Genomic DNA, 20,455 nt, shown 5'->3' with positions numbered 1-20,455 from the left:
GGGGCTGTTGTGAATTAGGCTGTCCTTGTCCGTGTCCTTTGTGGCACACGTGCCTTCATTTCTCTTAGTTATGAGCCTTCCACTCTTAGGACATTGATCTTGCATGTTGAAGGAATTGTTCTGCCACTTAGCATGTTCTTATGGAACCCCACATCTCGAGTATTTCCACTTGGGTTTGTGAAAATCCACCCCATTTATTTTTGTGGCTCCAGAGGGGACTCAGTATTGGTAAAGAGGTTCTGGCAGGATTCAGTACATGGGGCCATGGGAACCACTGGGCTGCACTGTCTTCTGGCCACTGTGTCTCCAGCTACCTAGTGAGAAGAATCCCCTGGGGCCCTTGTTAATGATACAAGTCCCCAGGCTCCATCCCGGTCCAGCTGAATCCAAGTCTCCAGGGAGGCCAGGAAACTGCATGTATGACAAGTGCTACAGGAAGTTTGAGAAATAATGTGCGTCTTGGACTCAGACACTTGTGGCAAAACCTGGATTCAGATCCCTACTGGCGGGCTTCAGCACTGATGACTTTGGGCAAGTTACTTAACTTCTTTTTGCCCCAGGTCCTTTCTCTGGGGGGCAGTTGAAGGGAGTGATTGAGACAGACTGTCAGCTCAGATGGCTCGAGATGGTTTACTGGATCCTATATATTGTCCCTGTGCCTCAATGATCTCATCTGTAAAATGGGGAGAACAATAGGGTCTTCCTAAAGGGTGACTGTTAGGAATGGCTGAGGTAATAAGAAAAAACACTTTTGTGTTGAGCACTTTCTATGAGCCAGATACCAGGTTAAGTGTGATCTCATTCAGTGCTCTCAACAGCTCATGACCCCATTTCCTTTATGTAATTTTTAAAAACCAAACTTTAACACATTAGATTGTTTAAATTAAGAAAAACATTCTCGAAAATCTTAAAAAAAAAAAAAAAAGAAAAACATTCTTGTGGCTAACAATTCAAAGACGTAGACAGTAAGAGTAATAATACTTTCCCAAGCCCAGCTTCCTGTGGAAACCAATGTTAACATGCTGGTATATATCCCTTCACACTGTTTTATAGGAATAGTGTATTTTACAGATAGAGACAAATATACATATTCAGAGTGTCACTGTGTATTTTAGAAAGGGATTATATCTATTGTCTGCAATTCAATTTTTTTTTTTTAACCTACCACTATAGCTGTGTATTCTTCCCTGTCAATACAAACATCTTCTAGTGGTGTCAGCCAATGCAATTAGATAAGAGAAATCAACTACCGGTTATAAGAATGGGTAAAGAAGAGGTAAAACTCTCCCTGTTTGCAGAAGATCTGACGCTATGCTGGGAAAACCCCAGGAAATCCATGGTAAAACTAACTCAAACAAAAAAGACTCTAACAAAGTAGAAGGATATAAAATCAACATGCAGAAGAATTGAGACATCTTTGCAGCTCTTGCTTGCCAGTATTTAGGCAGCCTTCCCCCTCCAGTGGATATTTATAATTGTTTCCTTGTTTGTGTGTGTATGGTTAGTATAGTGTTTCATTGTACTTGTATCTTCTCTACCATCTGGTGATTTTATTCCTCTCTGACAGTTTCCTGGAAGTGGGTTTGCCACCTCGAAGGGCATACACATTAAAATTCTTGTTCCCTGCTGCCACATCATTTCCAAAACCATGGAGCAATTCATAGGCCTGCCCGAAGGGAGGGAGTCTGCTCATTCCCCACCAGATGTTATCAGTCTTTCTATTTGTTTGCCAATCTGATGGGTGGAGGCGGGTAACTTGTTGTTTTAACTTGCATTTCCCCACAACCTTGTCAACAAGCAGTTATCAGCCTTTAAAGCCTCACCAATCTGATGGGCAAAAAAAGGGCATCTGGCTTTATGGGCATTTCCCTGACCACTGTGATGAAACAGCTTTTCGTGTTTCACCAGCCCTTTGCTTTTCCTCTCTGTGAGTTGCCTCTTGGCATCCTTTTAGAAACAACTCCTTGTATCATTGAATCCTGCCATCAAGGCTAACAGGTTGGCATTATTATACCCATTTTGCAAGTAGGGAAACTGAGGCTCAGCGAGGCGAAGTCTTTTGTCAGGGACACACAGCTGGGAGGTCGCAGAGCCAGCAAAATGAAAACTTGGTCTGATTGCAAAATCCTGTGTGTAAAACACCTGACAAGGCACCTGACACATCCCAGCACCAGTTGCTTCTCCAGGGAAGAGTGGTTTCTCCATTGCTCTTTCCTCCATACGGAGGCTACCAGGGACCCTGGGTCATTCAGGGAGCAACTCTGGGCCCTGGATAGGAAGGCTGCATTTTCCAGTGCCGGCAGCAGGTGGCAATGTCGGGGAAGTTTTCTCATCTTTGGGCTCGAGGCTGGTGGACAAAGCTCCCCAGACCTTGTTGGGCTTGTGAAGAGTGCGGCCTCTTTGGAAGCATGATTTGGCAGAACCTATCAAAACAGAAAGGCTCATTCCTTTGATCCTGAACTTCCACTACTAGGAATTATCCTAGCTCATGTCTAGAGGTGCACAAAGATATTCATTGCCCCATTGCTCATAATAGCAAATGCAGCAAACAGCCTAAATGTTCCCCAGCAGGGACTGATGGAGTAAATTATGCATTCACATAGAGGAAAACTGTGCAACTTAAAGCAGAACGGGATATACTGTTATAGGATGAAATCTATTATGAAAAACGTGTAGAAGAGTGGGTATATTGTGAGGTTTTTTATTTTAATTTTTTTCCCATTTTACTGAGCTATGACTGACACATGACACTGTACAAGTTTGAGGCGTACAGCATAATGACATATATATTGTGAAAAGAGCACCAAAATAAGTTTTGTTAACATCCCTGTTTTGTAAGAATGTGGGAACATGTATAGATTTTTACTTCTCAGGAGGCTGAGATGAGATGATGATGCCCATTTGAACTCTTAGAGCAGCTTGCTTTCTTTTTCTTCTTCTTTTTTTTTTTTTTACCAGGTGCATGCATTATTTCCCCCTGCACTATTAAAAATACAAACATATTTTAAAAGAAAATTGACCGTTTCGGGGACCCTTAGATCACTGAGTCTGGTGCTTCTCATGCAGGAGGGAATTGGGGGCAGTTAATTAGAGCCCCAAGCTAAATATGCTGGAATGTTCATTTTACTGGATTATTTGGGAGGGGCCTCTTTTCTTTGAATATTTTTGGGGGGGAAAGGCACTCTTATTTTAAAGGCACAGAGTCTAATGCAAAAGTCTAATACATCTCAAAGGGAAAACATAAGACTTTAAAGATATGTCCCTCTCTGGACTGTGCCCCCAGGTTCCTAGGGAACAGATGGGCTTCCGAGGAAAAACCTGAGAGCTACTGTAGTCTGAGCCCCTCGTTTTACAGATGGGGAGGCTGAGGCCCAGAGGTAGACAGGGCCTCAGCCAAGGCCACACAGCATGGGAGGTCTGGGATTTGAAACTAGTGCCTAGCAGTTCTGAATCACAGCACTCATGATCCCATGAGCTAGGTTGCCTCCATTTTACAGATGGGGAAACTGAGGCTCGGAGATCCAAATTATTTGCACAAGATCATCTTTCTTTCTTTTTTTTAAGATTTTATTTATTTATTTGACAGAGACAGAGACAGCGAGAGCAGGAACACAAGCAGGAGGAGGGGGAGAGGGAGAAGCAGGCTTCCCGCTGAGCAGGGAGCCCGATGTGGGGCTCGATCCCAGGACTCTGGGATCATGACTTGAGCCGAAGGCAGCCGCTTAACGACTGAGCCACCCAGGCGCCCCCAAGGTCATCTTTCTAAGAAGGAACAGAGCTAGGATTTCTACCTGGGTCTCCCTGGCTGCGAACTCTGTGTTCTTTATTTCACAAATTATTTCCTAATTATAGAAAGAGTACGTGAATATATTCTCCAGGGACTAACAATTTGCTAACATTCAGTAGCTTTATTTAATAATATAGCTACTGTTTACTAGGCCTGTCTATGGCTGGCATTGCTCTCTCTGCTTTATAGGTTAACACATTCAATTCCTGCATAACCCTTTGCATGGGAATTCGTTATCCCAGTTTACAAGTGTGAAAACTGAGGAGTTGAGAGGTGGGGTGGATTTTTGTTGTTGTTGAATCGTTGGAGTTCTTTATATATTTTGGATACTAGACCCTTATCAGATGCATGATTTGCAAATATTTTCCCTCATTCTGCTGGTTGTCTTTTCATACTGCACTGCTTTTTAAAGTCATCCTGAAAAGTTGTGTTGACAGTGATATTCAAGGTTTATAGCTCTGCTGTCAGACCTCAAAGAATGCCAGTCATTTCCCAATCCGTGTTCAATTTCCTTTAGCCATTTCATCAGATAATTCTTATAAGCATCCAGAATGAGCATCGACCGGGGGCACTTCAACAATTCCTATACCCTCCAGTCACCTGCTAAAACTTTCCGCTTGCCCAGGTCCCACCCCCTGAGATTCTGGCAAGATTGTTCTGTGGTGGGACCTGGGCATCCAGAGATTCAAAGCTCCTGGGTGATTCTCCAGTGCCCCCCAAATTAAGAAACACAGGAAGATAATGTAGTTGATGAAGAGTTGGGCCCATTGCTTTAAATTGAGAAGGATATCACCTCAAAGGGTCTAGAGGTTGAAGAAGAGCATACAGAGCATATCATTTGAAAATGTAACTAAGATGCTTAAAATATATGTGTATTTTAATATAAGCCTAGCCTACACTTCCACCCTTTCAAATGCCCTGTAAGATGCAGCCCCGTTTAGGACCATTGGATGGATGGGTCTTCCTGAAACACTGTTTTGTGGTTCCAAACAGGCAATAACAAAGTTTCTAGTGCTTGGGAACCTTGTAACAATCCAAAGCAACATCCGCTTTTCCAAGGGGTGATTTCGGAAGAACCAAATCTTTTATTTGCACATACGTTTGTAAATACAGCACCGTCTTGTAGCATTAACACACCATATAAATAATAAGCACCTGGCTTCACACCCTCAACGGTCTGCCCTTGTGGGCCCATCTGGATCTGTACCCGGTTTCCACCGCAGCGCGGTGCTCCAGAGCGTGACCTGCCGGTGTTTATTTCATGGTGATATCAGCTGGCAATCCGAGGGCTACAGCTGACCTGCAGAGATGCTTTTGCGGCCTGCACAGTGATGCACAGTTCTTGCTCAGATGCTAACCTTAAAAAACAGGGGGAGAGTCCATATGAACATCTGGATTTTCATCGTCTTCTGAAAACTCAGGCTCCCGGCTGTGCTGGGCCAAGTTTGTCTGTCAGGCCCGTGGGGCTGAGAAGAGGCCACCCCACCCCTCCTGTTCCCCATGGCCCCTTCCTGGCCCTCCTCCCTCATGTACCTTCCCTGCCTTCCCCGGAGGTAGTGGAGTATGAGACCCCAGGCCCATCTGTCCCCACTTGATGGCAGTTAGGTTATTTCCCAGTGTCTCCTGAATGCCGCTGTGCTGAGTCTGCTCGTAGATGTCCCCCAGGGCGCGCGGGCTGGCGTTGCTTTGGGATCGGACCCTGGGAAGGGAGAATGCCGCTCTGTGTTTCGTGTTCCTTCCCCTGCTGCGTAAGAAGCACCATTCACTTAAGGCGTACTGACGGGGCACCAACAGTGGGCCAGGTGCTGGACACACAGATACGAATAAAACCGAAGAGGCCCTTTACTCCTGTCCCCTGGCAGCAGGGAGGACGGAGAATAACAGGTCAGCATTCAAAGGCCCTCCCTGGAGCCTCTTTCTCCAGCCCCCCCCCCCCCCAAGGGGTAACACCCCCCACCAGACCCTTGGCCCCAAGGGACACCCGGCGGGGGGGCCCCGGGGGGGGGGGGGGGGGGGGGGGATCTGTAACCCCCACCCTCTGTGCTCTGGCCCCGTAGGGGATAAGGACCGCGCATGCCAAGTCAAAGGTCGCCTGTGGAAGCTGCTGTCCCCGGCCCGGCTGGCTACCCGGGCCCACCGGAGCCGCTGGCTGGAGAGTTACCTGCTGCACCTGGAGGAGACAGGCACGGCGGAGGCCATGCAGGCCCGGGCCATGGTGCTGCAGCTCTGGGCCACACAGGTGGGCGTGGCCGTGCGGGGGTGGGGGGCACGCAGGTGCGGCTGCGCACGTGAGCGCCTGTGGGTGCTGTCGGGCACACGCCCGCACGCGTGTGCGTGGGCATACGAGTGCGCGTGCGTGGGGGTGTGCGTTTGGGAGTGTTTGTCCGCACGAGTGTGGGCACGGACACAGACCCAGCGGTCAGTTCCCTGGCTTTCCAGACTGTCAGGCCGTTAGCACGAACAGGATCGTTCATTCAGTATTCAGTTGTTTTTTGAATTTGGAAGAATGTCAAACTGAGAGAAAAGCTGTGTGAATAGCTTAATAGACACTTACTTACATACACTTCACCTTGATTTCCCAATTTTGAACATTTTATCGCATGTGCTTTCTCTCTCTCCCTCTCCCCTTCTCCTCCTCCTCCCTCTGTCCTACTGTGATTATTTTACTGAACCATTTGCAAATAAATTGCAGACATCATGGGTCTTTACCCCTCGTTTACTTGAGCATACATTCCTGGGAGCAAGCATTTTCCCTTACGTGACACAGTACAATGATCACATTCAGGACAGCTAACCCAGATACAGGATCATTAGTTAATAGGCAGTCTCTATTCCAGTTTTGCCAGTTGTCCCAGTAATGTCCTTTATGGCTCATCTTGGTCCGACAGCCAATCCAGGATCACACGGTGCATTTAGTCATTCTGTCTTTTGAGTTTTCTTTAATATGGAACAGTGTCTTGCCTTTCATTGTTTTTCATGACCTTGACATTTTTGGAGTATGCAGAACAGTCATTTTGAAGAATTATTTAAAAGTTCCTTTGAGTACTTCCCATAGGCCTCAAAGACCTGCTTTTGTTGCTTGTGTTTTTGCTGGCTGTGGGGGTGGGGCAGACAATCAAAGAAACACATGTATAGGGTGATTTTAGATGTGGATATGCAGGATATAAAATGGAGTCATGAATAGAGAGATCCTGGGGGTCTCCTGTAGCCCAGGGGGTCGGGGAGGCCTCTCTGAGGAGATATTTGGTTGATAAGAAAGAGCTGAAGTTGGGAACCTGGGAGGGATGTGGGAATAGAACCTTCCAAGTGGGGAAAACTGCAAGTGCAAAGGCCCTGAGGTTGTATCATACCCAGTGTTTGAGCAACAGCAAGGAGTTGAGTGTGGCTGAAGCAGAGTAGAGAGGGGGTGGTGCTGGGAGTGAGGGAAGAGGGCCTGTGGGTCCCAGTAAGTAAGGACTTGGGATTTTTCTCTGGGTGAGGTGGGAGCCCTGGGAGTGTTCTAAGCAGAGGAGGGACAGGATCTGAGGAGAAAAGGCAGAAGCAGGGACACCAATAAGGAGACGGTGGTGGTAGGACCAGGTGGTGGCCATGGAGGTGATGAGGAAGTGGATGGATTCTGGAAACAGAGAAGACAGTGCCAATGGATGTGGTAATGGACCAGATACCGAGGAGAGAAAAAGTGGGGCTCAGGATGCTGCCTCTCGAGACCTGGTTCCTCTCCTCTCCTGGACCCCAGAGTCCCGCTCCTTCTGTTGGCCCCTCCTCAGCTGGGACAGCTGCACAGACTGACGTTTCTGGGTAATTCCCTTCCCATTGACTTGCAGCTTATTTTTAGTTTTCTCTCAGAGCCATTAACTGTCCTTGCAGGCAAAGGCTGACAAGGGGCAAAGGTTGGGTTTAATCAACAGTTGGGGCCCCATTAGTGCCTAATAACATATTGATGGGCAGAGACTTGGCATTCCAAACTGCCCCCAGAATCCCTTGCTGAATGACCTCTGTCAGCAGAACTGGACGCTGGCTTGGGGGCTTGAGTGGCAGAAAGCCTGGGGAACAGCCTTTGGCGGGGCCAGGAGAACTGAGCAGGACTTGGGGACAGGACATCCTCTGACTCTGAGTCGTTGGCAGCATGCAGAATTCAGGCAAGTGGGAAGACACTTTGAGAGCTCTAGTCTTGAGAATAGGGCCAAGATGCTGAGTAGCCCAGTGGTTTCAGGCACAGGCCCTGTGATCAACCTGCCTGGTTGTAAAACGAAAATGGCAGTCCCTTCCTCAAGGCGCTTTGGTGAGGAAGAGAGGAAGGAATGATGCAAAGCCTGTAACCTGCTCGGAGACAACTAGAGCTCAGGAGACATGTTCAACAGATATTTAGTGAGGGCCCACTGTGTGCTGGGCATCATTCTAGAAGCTGGAGATAGAGCAGTGAGCAGACCAAAGATCCCTCCTCTTATGGAGCTGATATTCTGGGAGAGAGCAATTGATAAACAAGTAAGCATATTAAAATATAGTCAAATTCTGCAGAGTGAGGATAAAGCAGGGGAGGGAATAGCAGAGGGGAATGAGGAGGGGCTGCTTTATATAGGGTGGCCAAGGAAGACCTCACCAAGAAGATGATATCTGAGCAGAAACTCAAAGGAAGGGAGGGAGTGGGGGAGCCATATAGATACATAGGATGAGGGTATCTGAGCAGGGGACAAAGGCCCTGAGGCGCGGGGATGAGGATGATGAGAGAGATAGCAGGTGCCAGACCATGCAGGGCCCTGTGGGCTTTGGGGAGAACTTTGACTTTTACTCTAAGAAAGGAATTCTTTGAGGGCTCTGAGCAGAGGAACAACATGGCCTGCCATCTGCTTTAGGGAGATCATTCTGGCTACACTGCTGAGAATCGGCTGTAGTGAGAGAAGTGGAGGCAGGGAGACTAGAGATGAGGCCACTGCAGGGTCCAGGCAAGAGAGGATGGTGCTGGACCAGGGTAGGCACAGAGGCCCAGAGGGTGAGTGCGTGCATTCTGGACTCATTTCCAGGTTTAACCAACAGGATTTGCTGTTGGACGGGACGTTGAGAGAGGGCTCCAACGAGGATGCCTCCAGGTTTTGGTCTAAGCAACAGGAAGGATGAAGATGTTGTTAACAGATGCACAAGATGGTGGAAGGGGCAAGTCTGGGGGGAGAAAATCAGAGGGTTGGTTTTGGGTGTGCTGAGTTTGAAACGGACAACTGGGTGGGAGGTGGGGGGGTATAGCTGGAGTAAAGAAGAATCTGGAGTTCAGGGTTAAGGCCCAGGGGGGAGATGTGCATTTGGGAGTTGGCAGCCACCAGACTGGAGACAGTGGGGGCCTGGGTGGATGGAGAACGGACCAAGCCCTGGGCCTCTGCAGCTGTGGGGGTCAGGAAGATGGGGAGGAGCCTGCCCAGGAGACTGAGGAGGAGTGGCCAGGGGGCTGGGAGGGGAACCGGGAGGGAGGCCACTCAGAGGCCAGCTGCAGAAAGAGTTCCACAAGGTGGCAAATGGTGTAGCTGTGATTGCTAGTGTCTGGTCGGAGTGAAGTCAGGAGTGATAATGGAGTGGTCAGCAGAGGCTCCAGCATCCAGGGCCCTAGAGGGCCACCTGGTGGGCTGAGATCCAAGGTCCAGGCCAGGGAAGAGGCTGGCTCTGAGGGCACCAGGTGGGCAGAGAGAGGAGTTCATGAAGGCCTGCCCGGCAGGCCCACAGCAGTCCAGGCTCCCCTCCCAGCTCTGAGCCTTTAGGCAGTGGGTGACCATGTTGACCCTAAAAAAATTTTTTTTTAATCATGAAAAGAAAGATCATCTATGATCTCCCATCCTTCAGCTCTGCTTTCTTCTGTGGAGGCTCCAGCCCCAGATGGGCTTCCCCAGATGGTGGCAGTGAAGGCCACCAGCGGCTCCCGGCTGTTGGGCAGTCCCTGCGGAGGAGGGCTTCTCCTTCCCTGGGATTCTCACAGAGATCCCAAGTGTGGTGCTCACTGGCCCAGCCGGGGTCACACGTCCCCTCTGAGGGCATCACCCAGAGTGGCCCAGCCCGGGTCACGTGGCCACACCTGCGGTCTGGGGGTGGTGGGTCAGCCCCAGATGATCAGAGTGAAGTGGAGGTAGTTCTTCGAAGGAAAATGGGGCTGTTACCCACAGGCAAGGGAGGGAATGCGGGGCAGGCAGGGCTGCAGGTGTCCCCCACTCCTACTGACTGTGTGGTGAGGTGGCCACAAAGTGGCGCACAGGAGTCTCCGGGACCTGCATCCCGCACACCTTGAGCGCCCCCTGGAGGCCAGCTACCGCCATTCACAGAAAAAGTAGAGCAGAGGACAGGTGCTCCTGGGTGAATGGACTTTGGCTGCAAGGGTAGGGAATGAGGCTAGATGGGACATGTCCTCCTGGGTAAACTGAGGCAAGGCCCTACGGGAGGCTCAACTTCCAGGATAGTGAATTGAAGATCTCTCTTTTTTAAAAAAAGATTTTATTTATTTATTTGACAGAGAGAGAGATAGCGAGAGCAGGAACACAAGCAGGGGGAGTGGGAGAGGGAGAAGCAGGCTTCCTGCTGAGCAGGGAGCCCGATGCGGGACTCAATCCCAGGACCCAGGGATCATGACCTGAGCCGAAGGCAGACGCTTAACGACTGAGCCACCCAGGCGCCCGAATTCAAGATCTCTTGTAGTGGTGTGATCACATACACACATGCACACTCACACGTCTGGGTGGTTGGGTGGAAGGCAGTCTTTGCCACTTCCCTAACTTGCCACAGCTTTTTCCTGAAAGCAGAGATCACTGAGCAGCCTCAAGTTCCCCGCCCACTTCGTAATTAATCAGTGGTGGCCCCCATCAGACTGTCTGGTTGAGATAAAATGGCCCTTGCACTGAGTTAACGCAAGGCTGAATTATTTATCACTACACTCCCCTGGCTATTTAAGTGATGGACAGCAAGTGACCTTGCTTGTCTCTGCTGGAGCTGAGGTGCTGGAGGAAATCTCAACAGTGTCCAAGTTCCCCCTTGTTCTCGAACAGGGTGGGGGAGGGAGAGGAAGAGTGCTGGGAGGGAAACCACTTATGAGCACCTACTCTGTGCCAACATGTGGAGGTCTCTTGTATCCAGTCTCAGTCTCAGGGGACCATTGTGGAACCCCAGGAGTGAGCATGTTATCCCCATTTTACCAAGAGGGAGGTTCTTTTTTTTTTTTAAGATTTATTTGTTTATTTTAGAGAGAGAGTAGGGGGAGGGACAGAGGGAGAGGGAGAGAGTCTTAAGCAGACTCCACACTGAGCGCAGAGCCCGAGGTGGGGCTCGATCTCACAACCCTGAGGTCATGACCCGAGCCAAAATCAAGAATTGGATGCTTAACCAACTGCACCACCCAGGCGCCCCTCGAGAGGGAGGTTCCAAGACCGGGAGTGAGAAGTGACTTATCCAGAATCACAGAAAGAGGGGAGTTGGGATTTGAACTCAGCTCTGCCTGGTCCAATCCAGAGTTCTGCCAGCCCACCTCCCGGGCTGCCTTGGGACATAGATGTTTATTTGACAAATGCCATTGAGCCCCTGCTATGTGCTGGGCCATGAGCAGAGGCTAGGGAGTGCTTAGTTTTCCTTTTCAGTGAAAAGGATGATAACAGTGCCTGCTTGAAGGGAGGATTGAGTGAGGAAGCTTGGCACCTCCTTGGTGCCGAGCTCTCAGTAGCTAAAGAAAAAAACCAAAATTTGTGTCACCGTCATCGATGCTCTGGTGCACTTATTTACTACCTTTTCCCGAATGTTTTCTTCTGTGATGAAGATCGTGCAGTTTTTAAAATCCACGTTTTAATTTTACCTAATATGGTGTCATGAGCTTTTCTCCTGGTCATTGCAGATCACTATAAAGATCCTCATTTTTGTTTTGCTTAAAAATACTGCATCCAGCGGCACCTGGGTGGCTCAGTCGGTGAAGCGTCTGACTCTTGATGTCGGCTCAGGTCATGATCTCAGGGTCGTGAGATCGAGCCCTGTGTCGGGATCTGTGCTCAATGGGGAGATTGCTTGAGGATTCTCTCTGTACCTCGGCCTCTGCCCCTCCCCACTCTCTCTCTCTAAAAATAAATAAATCTTTAAAAAAAAAGTACTGCATCCATTAAAAAAAGTCAAACAGTTTAAAAAGACATACGCAGTGCAAATCAGTACCCACCCCCTGTCCTTCCAGCTTCTGTCCCAGAGGCTCCTTCAAGAGCTGGTCTGTGCTCCTTCATATGATCCCTCTTGAAAAGTACGTGTAAGTGGGAGCACAGTGAACCCCTGTTCCACGTCGTGCTTCCTGCATCTTGGCTACAGTCCCGTCAGCACACACACGGCTGCACAGTCACTGCCTTTTAATGACTTCCTGTATCATCATCCTGAGGAGGGAGCATCCTGTATCTCATTGATCTATTGATAGACATTGAGATTGCTTCCAATCTTTTGTTGTTACGTCAGCCCTGCGACCAATATCCTTGTGCAAATGTCCTTTTGTCTGTGTGCGATTATGTCTGTAATAGAGTTACTGGGGAAATATGATATGTGATGACTCTTAACATCATCAAGACTGGCTGGTGGACAAAACTCTTCCCCCCCAGTCGAGGTGAGTTGGTATTCCACCCATGCCTGGAGCTCATTTCAGGGAACCCCACACACGGTTTAGCCACATGCTAAATACCTGAATATTAAAACAGTTCAGCTAAGGCTGAAGTCTGGGAGCAAGAAATTTTATCCATTTTCCTAATTACTACACTATTGGGGATTTTTATGTAATTTTTGTTCAAGAAATTATGAGCTCTCACAGTCCCCATTGATTATGGCTTCTTTGTTTCATACATAGACAGTACTCAGTTATTTGAAAGTAGATGTCCAGATGTCACATCAGTTTGCTATTGCTGTAGACCAGCCAACCACAAAAACGCAGTGGCACGCACTGAGGGGCGTTTATTTACCTCATGGGTCTGTGGGTCTGCTGGGAGTCAGCTGCTCTAGACTGGGCTCAGCTGGACAGCCAGCTCTGCCCCATGTGTCTCACGTCCTCCTCGTGGGACCAGCAAGCCAGCCGGGCAGGTGGAAACACACAAGGTCTCTTAAGAGATTCACAGGGCTGGGGAAGTACCCTCTGCCTCTGAGATGGGAGGGAGTGCCAAGTCCACGGTGAGGGGCGTGGATACAGGGAAGGGTGGAGAATTGGGGCTAAGGATGCAGTTATCCTCAGATGTTAACCATAATCTTAACTGATACACCTTGTTCCTACTTCTGACCCTTCTTTGCCGATTCGCTATGAAGATCACCTGTGCGAGCTCAGATCAATGAGTTTGCTCAAGGTTGGGGATGCCAAGAATAGCCCTGAAATAGGCATTGGGCTACACCAAAGCCCCAGAGCACATTTGGGCCACAGCCTGAGCTGAAGATAAACATGAGTCATGCCTAGATGTTTGGCAGGCGTGGGAACCTCTGTGCCTTGGCCCGGGCTGTGTCCGTGGCACAGACCGATCAGCTCTCGCCCCAGGCCTGCCTTCTTGGTGGTATAACAGGGGCTCCTTCTCATTGCAGGGGAATATGGGTCCTGCTGCCTTCTGGCTTCTGCTCTTCCTCCTCAAGAATCCCGAGGCCCTGGCGGCTGTCTGTGGAGAGCTCGAGCAGCTCCTCTCCAGAGCGGAGCAGCCCATTTCGCAGATGACCACCATCCCCCAGAAGGTTTTGGACAGCATGCCTGTGCTCGGTGAGAGAGGCAGACCCTCCAAATTAGCCCCAAAGACTGAGTCATCATGGGCACCCTAAGTCCTTCCCAGCATGGGCTTCCACAAGTCCAGGGTCCTTTGGCATCCTCTGACCTAGGGTCTCCCTAGACCTCCTATCTTCTTAGACCTGGCATCTCTATGCCCCTGTCTCAGCTGCCCAGGACTCGTGGACTCAGTAGATTTGCGGTTGCCATCGGCAGAAAACCTCACTTAAACTGGCTGAAGCAGAAAAAGGACTTTTTTTTGAGGGCATTAACTAGAAAGTTCAGAGGATATCTAGCTTCAGGCACAGGTGGACCCAGGTGCTTTAACAACATCATCAGGACTCAGTACTCGCTCTCTCAGCCCTGCTCTGCTGGGTTGGCTCCAGTTCCAGGCCCGCAGGATGGCCACCAGCAGGTCCAGGCTGATATGCTGTCAGCCCAGGGAGGGTGCACTTCTCTGTAACATTCCTACCCAAAGTCCCAGGAATGTGTCTTATTGGTTTTCTTTGAGTTATATGTCCACCTTGAACCAATTATGGGGTTCAAAAGGTTGGGATGCTTGGATTGGCCAATCACACAGAGCCCATGGAATTGGGAGTGAAGTCAACAAACAGCCCAACCTCTGAGAGTGGGAGAGGGGTGGTCCCCCGAAGAAAACCAGGGAACTATTTCCAGACGGGAAATGTTAGCTGGGCAGACAGAAACAACCAATATCGATGGCCCTGCTCCCCCGTAGTCTCTTCTGATATCTCCCTGGCTCCCGTAGTCCCTCACAGCTTCTAGAGTCAGACTCAAACCCTCACATCCAAGGTCTGAGGACCATAGTAATCGTATCTCATCACTTGGCCTTTTGTGGCCTCACTGTGTGATGGTGGGCAAGTTACATACTCTCTCTGAGCCTGCTCACCTTCCTCTATAAAATGAGAGTTGGGGCTGGCATTTTAGTGTGTGAGGGGACAGCTGCTGACCCTTCCTGGTACCTGCCTGTGCAGATAGCGTGCTGAGTGAGAGCCTCAGGCTCACCGCTGCGCCCTTCATTACCCGGGAGGTTGTGGTGGACCTGGCCCTGCCCATGGCAGACGGGCGGGAATTCAGCCTGAGACGTGGAGACCGCCTCCTCCTCTTTCCCTTCCTGAGTCCCCAGAAAGACCCGGAAATCTACACAGACCCAGAGGTAAATTACATACTAGGGACCATGGGAAAAAAATCAGTGGCTTTGGGACTAGCCAAATCTGAGTGGCAGCCCACTTCTGCTCTTTGTTTTCTGTGTGACCATGCCCAGATTCCTTCACCTGTCTGTTTTCTCACCAGTGAAATGGACCTCATAATAGCACCTGCCTCACAGGGTTGTCAGGAAGATTAAATGAGAATATGTAAGAAAGGCCTTCACAGTGCCTGGCACACATGGAGTGCTTTGTAAGCGATAGCTGAGCAATTTTCCTTTTTTTGGAATGTTACAATGTCAGCTTCTCAACACTTTTCTCTCTCCCTGGACTTTGAGATGGGTCAAACTTTCACAGTTTCTAACAGATTTGGGTGCTTACCCTGTGCCAGGACCTATGCTGTATATTCATCCATCCACTCTATGCCAAGCCCTGTGCTCAGATACAATCCCCCTTACCATTCTACAATGTAACCAAAGGAAATTGGCATCCTCTTTTTTTAAAATAAAGTTTTAAAGTAATCTCTATACCCTACATGGGGCTTGAACTCATGACCCCGAGATCAAGAGTTGCATGCTGAACTGACAGAGCCAGCCGGCCACCTCGAAAAATCATTTTAATTTTTAAATTTTAAACTGCCTAACTAATATATACTTATATAGTAGAAATATACAGACACATATGTTTAAAAGTAAAAATCTTCCTTTATTCATATTACTCTCCAGTTCCACGGACTTCCCTAACAATGGTTTGGAGGGTATCCTTTAAGTTAGTTTTATGCCTTTACAGATACACGACAGACTCACACACATGAAAATATAGGTGTGTGGACAGGATCACACAACACATGCTATTCCGAAACTTGCATTTTTCTCTCAACAGCCAGTCTAAAAAATTCTGTGTGAGCGCACAAAGAGCAAGCTCAACCTTCTAAATGGCTGTCATAATTTTTTAACCAATCCCCTATCGATTGGCCTTTACAATGTTTTCAGTTTTTCCCTCTTATAAACAAGACTTCAAGGAACATCCTGACACAGTTTTCTTCGGGCATGCGTGCTCTGGGCGTGGAGTCAGAAAATGGAACCCCTTCCCGTTTCAGGTATTTAAATATAACCGATTCCTGAACTCTGATGGGTCAGAGAAGAAAGACTTTTACAAGGACGGGAAACGACTGAAAAGTTGCAGCCTGCCGTGGGGAGCTGGACACAACCAGTGCATGGGGAAGGCTTATGCCGTTAATAGCATCAAACAGTGAGTGTGGGGGCGGGGTGGTGCTGGTGGGGGAGGCACCTGCTCCAGCCCGTTGGCACACGCCTCCTCTCTGGAGACCAGGGGTTCTCAGCCAGGAAAATGGGCAGAGGCTCCAAACGGCCTCTGAGCCATCTCCTGCCCACAGGTCTGTTTATTTGTGTGTTTAAAAATGTGTGCTAACTTTTAAGAATCCGAAGATCTCACATTAAAAAAAGCCAGATTTCTGGTCTCTTCTGAAATAATCAGATCTGGCAGTGAGCTCTTCCCTCCAAACCTGGTGTCCAGATACTAAACACGGGACATTCGGTGCCGCTGGCCGTTGCTGTCTGTCTGCAGCTGCCGGGCACGTTCAGAACCCCTCGGCAGGAACTGGCCAAACGTCATGGTTCCCTCTTGGTTATTTTTTTATTTTTATTTTTTTTTTTAAGATTTTATTCATTTATTTGAGACAGAGAGAATGAGAGAGAGCACATGAGAGGGGGGAGGGCCAGAGGGAGAAGCAGACTCCCTGCCGAGCAGGGAGCCCGATGCGGGACTCGATCCCGGGACTCCAGGTTCATGACCCGAGCCGAAGGCAGTCGCTCAACCAACCGAGCCACCCAGGCACCCCCCTCTTGGTTATTTTAATGGCTGTGCACTCGAGTGCTTTATAAATTCTCTTCCCTGGATCCGGAGAGCCTTGGCCCCGGACCACAAACAGATCCGGCCAGGGTTATGACATCCGCCCTGTCCTGTCCTGCCCCCGTGTAATTGTAAGCTGGGTCACCTGCTGTGCCTGGATCCTCAACTGTCCAGTTGGGGTTACTGATCATACTGTATCCCAGGGGTGTCAGAACAAAGGAATTGAGGCTTGCAAAGTACTTAAGCCACTGTCTGGCTCATTGTAAATATCTAATAAGTGCTAGTTATTACTGTAATTACTAATAATTAGTGATTACTAGTATGCAGGCGTTGTGCTAAGTGAATGGGCACATTACATTAATCTATTGGTCTCCGCTTTCTCAGCAGTGAAATGGAGCTCCTAATATAGCCAGTTCTGCCTGAATGCTTCAGGTGACATTCCTAAAAATCACGGCCATGTGAAACCACATGATAAAATCCACAGGGATTGGGGCGCCTGGGTGGCTCAGTTGGTTAAGCGACTGCCTTCGGCTCAGGTCATGATCCTGGAGTCCCTGGATCGAGTCCCGCATCCGGCTCCCTGCTCAGCAGGGAGTCTGCTTCTCCCTCTGACCCTCCTCCCTCTCATGCTCTCTGTCTCTCATTCTCTCTGTCTCAAATAAATAAATAAAATCTTTAAAAAAAAAAATCCACAGGGATTGTGGGGGAAATGGGGCTGGGGCCCGACAGACAAAAAACCTCTGAAGTGACACATGCAAGATAAGAACCCAGGGGCAGAGATGGTCGTACAGGCTTACACGTGTTTCGTGGCTGAGAAGTACTTAGGTGCTGCCGTAAATATGGCTCTTCACTTTGAAAACCACCTGAAGTTTGTTTGTGGAAGTGGGCGGTGGTGGGTTGCAGCTGTGCTGTGAAGTGTGGAAGGAGGGTCCCCTGGGGGCGCACGAGCCACGCCGTGAGCCGAGCTCGCTGGTGGCTAGAGTTTAGGTGTGCACGTGCGTGGGTTTGTGGCTTCCCACTTAGTGGGTCCAGCTGGGTGCGGCTTAGCATTCTCCTTGTGCTTCTCGCACACAGAACACGTGAGCAAATGGGAAATCTGCCTGAGGCTTCCTTGGTGCCCCAATACATCAGTCACATTGGAACAGACTCACGTGTTCAAAAGTGTTGCAGCAGAACTCACTGCGGGTATTACCTCATAAAGTTTTTGGACAGATAAAAAGAGATCTCGGATACTAAATGCTTAGCACAGCGCCTGGCACCTGGCGTTTCAACACATTCATCAATTTCTTGTTATTTGATCTCCGCTCACTGTCATGCAACCCTGCCCGGTAGGGGTCAGTCCATTACTGACCCTAGAGGTCAGATCATTTGCCACCATGATCACGCACCTGGGTGAGGGGAGGTGCCAGGATCCACATCCAGGTGTGGGTACAGAACTCCCTGCCCTGTCCTGTATAAACTCACTCTCTAGCATTCTAGAGCTTCAGAGCTGGGATGGACCCATCCCATCTCTTTGACCAGGTCGGGAAACTGAGGCCCAGAGTGGGGAAAGAAACCTGATGAGGGTCAAGAGGCAGAGCTGTGTTTGCCCAGCTCCGCTGTCAAGAGCGTGGACTTTGCTCCGTCCTCGCCTTCCCGCCTTGAGGCAGGGGCGCCTTTTCCCAGTCTCAGAGACAGCCACTGGCTTCGCAGCGGCCCTGACCGGAGCAGACAGTAAGGGTCCCAGGAGTTGGGTGGGGTGCAGGGGGTGGGGAGGGCTCTGGTCTGGGGGAGTCGGAAAGGGTCACTGATGCTGCTGTAACAAATGACCCCCAAATCTCTGCCATGTGACAACTCACAAAGTGGGTTGTGGGTGTGGGACGACCCTTGCCTTCCACACACAGACTCAGCGACCCATCTCCCCGCTCCGGCACCCCGGCACGAGGTACACACAGCCATCGGGCAGAAAGCACGCTGAGGGCCTCATGCTGGCCGGGCAGCCTTTGGTGTGGAGTCGGCCCTTGTCACTTCTGTCCAGCCCCACAGCAGAACTGGTGGGCGGGCCTCCGAGCCACAGGGGCTGGCCGACGGGGAGGAGCTCGTGGACTTCGGCTGTGCTCTTGCCCTCTCCTTCTCCCACTTTCCCCGAAGCGAGGGCTGGGGTCAGACTGGGGAGGAAGCCATTGCCTTTCTGCCTTATTCCAGAGAAGCCCCCCTAGTCTTCCAATGCTGCACACGTTCAACACCATCTCTCTGCAGATTCGTGTTCCTTGTGCTGGGGCACTTTGACCTGGAGCTGATCAACCCAGACGTGGAGATCCCCGAGTTTGACCTCAGCAGGTACGGCTTCGGGCTGATGCAGCCGGAACACGACGTGCCCGTCCGTTACCGCGTCCGGCCGTGAGCTCCGGGAGCAGATGGGGCTCCGCACACGTGCCTCCACCCACACTGCCCCCCATCACCCAACTTCCTGTGTCTATGTTTGCCCTGGGTGCAGGAGCTTTGACCGCCCAACGGGGCCAGCATGACCACTTTGCTGATTTTTTTTTTTCCTAGAAGGCTGTGTCTGGGGAGGGGACCGAAGGCAAGCTGACAGGAGGGGGATGGAAAAGGACACAAAGCTCTGTGAATTGTCTGCGGCTATGGTTGAGTTCCAAAATGAGTCTCTGCTCCTAGCTCACCTTGCTCTCCCCGCTCCCCCCACCCCCATGATATCCACAAAAGCTGGGGCAGGCAGGGCAGAAGCAGGAGTCCTTAAAGCTCCACTGTGCCCCACCTCCCCGAGGGGCCAAGTCCTTGCCAGTGCTGTGGTCCAGGCCTTAGCCAGTCAAACCAGATGCTGGCCATAAAAGAGCCAATCAGGGCCACGCAGTGTATCTATTAAAATCAGCTGTGTCCCCAAATTATTAAACTAGCCAACACCAAAGGAGTCCCTTAGAATCTCTCCTCCCTAGGTGCCCTATTCACGAGACACTTCCCTCATCTCTCCATTCACACTGATGTTTGAGAAAATTCAGGAAGGTTTTCCCAAAGGCTGATGCGTTCAAGGTGCAGATCATGAGCCCCCTCCAAAGACTGGGCTCTAAGGAGTAGAGTTCTTTGTTGTAGACATATGGGCTCCAGATGGGAGAGCTTTCCCAGTGTCGAGACTCAAGTAGGGAATAAGAAAGACAGTCCAACAGGATGGTCCCAATGGAAGGAACCAGCCAGGGCTCCTTGGAATGGTCAAGCCAAAAAAAGAGGTGTTGGTTTTCTACATTCTAGCTTGGAAGCTCCAGCTGTGGTATATGATCCATTGGCCGACCTGTTTTTTTGGCCTATGCTTATGAAAAAATACATTAGTTGTTACCGTGTCATTTGTGGGAGAGTTCATTTAAAATGTCCAGCTTCTCTTGAAAATTTGGAAGCTCTGGCCACACTGGGCCCATATTCCCAAGGGCAACTGTTGGCCAGAGCTGAGCAGCTGCCCACTTCCTTACCCAGGGATGTGCATTCTGGCTCACTAGGGTTTCCACTTGGTGGAAATTTTTCTTTCTGCTTCTCCATTCACAGTCCCTCCTGGCCCTTGAAGGCATTCCAGTTTGAGAGCCCCGTTCTAACTCTTATTTTTTTTTTTTTAAGATTTTATTTATTTGAGAGAGAGCACATGAGAGGGGGGAGGGTCAGAGGGAGAAGCAGGCTCCCCGCCGGGCAGGGAGCCCGATGCAGGACTCGATCCCGGGACTCCAGGATCATGACCTGAGCCGAAGGCAGTCGCTTAACCATCTGAGCCACCCAGGCGCCCCCCGTTCTAACTCTTAGAAGTGATCTTGTAGGAGGTGGTAGGAACCTACTAATTGGTCCTCGGACCAGTGGTGCACCCTATCCTGGATGCACCATCCTTCGAACAAAGATCAAGGATGAAAACTTGCCTTTGTGTCAGCTTTAGAAAAAAAC

The 20,455-nt window shown here is 49.9% G+C and overlaps 1 protein-coding gene across 1 annotated transcript in view; it reads left to right on the top strand.

Annotated features, from left to right (window-relative positions):
* PTGIS (prostaglandin I2 synthase) overlaps nt 1-19,143 on the top strand; it is a 37,367-nt gene extending 18,224 nt beyond the window's left edge. The window contains exons 6-10 of the mRNA XM_021685923.1: nt 5,845-6,026; nt 13,334-13,502; nt 14,498-14,679; nt 15,768-15,919; nt 18,779-19,143. Of these exons, the coding sequence (XP_021541598.1) occupies nt 5,845-6,026; nt 13,334-13,502; nt 14,498-14,679; nt 15,768-15,919; nt 18,779-18,923 (830 nt within the window). The 3' untranslated portion in view covers nt 18,924-19,143. The remainder of the gene's footprint in view (nt 1-5,844; nt 6,027-13,333; nt 13,503-14,497; nt 14,680-15,767; nt 15,920-18,778) is intronic.
* The last annotated feature ends 1,312 nt before the right edge of the window (nt 19,144-20,455 follow it).

Source organism: Neomonachus schauinslandi, chromosome 10 (assembly GCF_002201575.2).
Source record: "Neomonachus schauinslandi chromosome 10, ASM220157v2, whole genome shotgun sequence".
Taxonomy (NCBI): domain Eukaryota; kingdom Metazoa; phylum Chordata; class Mammalia; order Carnivora; family Phocidae; genus Neomonachus; species Neomonachus schauinslandi.
Note: the sequence above shows the minus strand (reverse complement) of the source record. Positions and strands in the feature narration are given on the sequence as shown.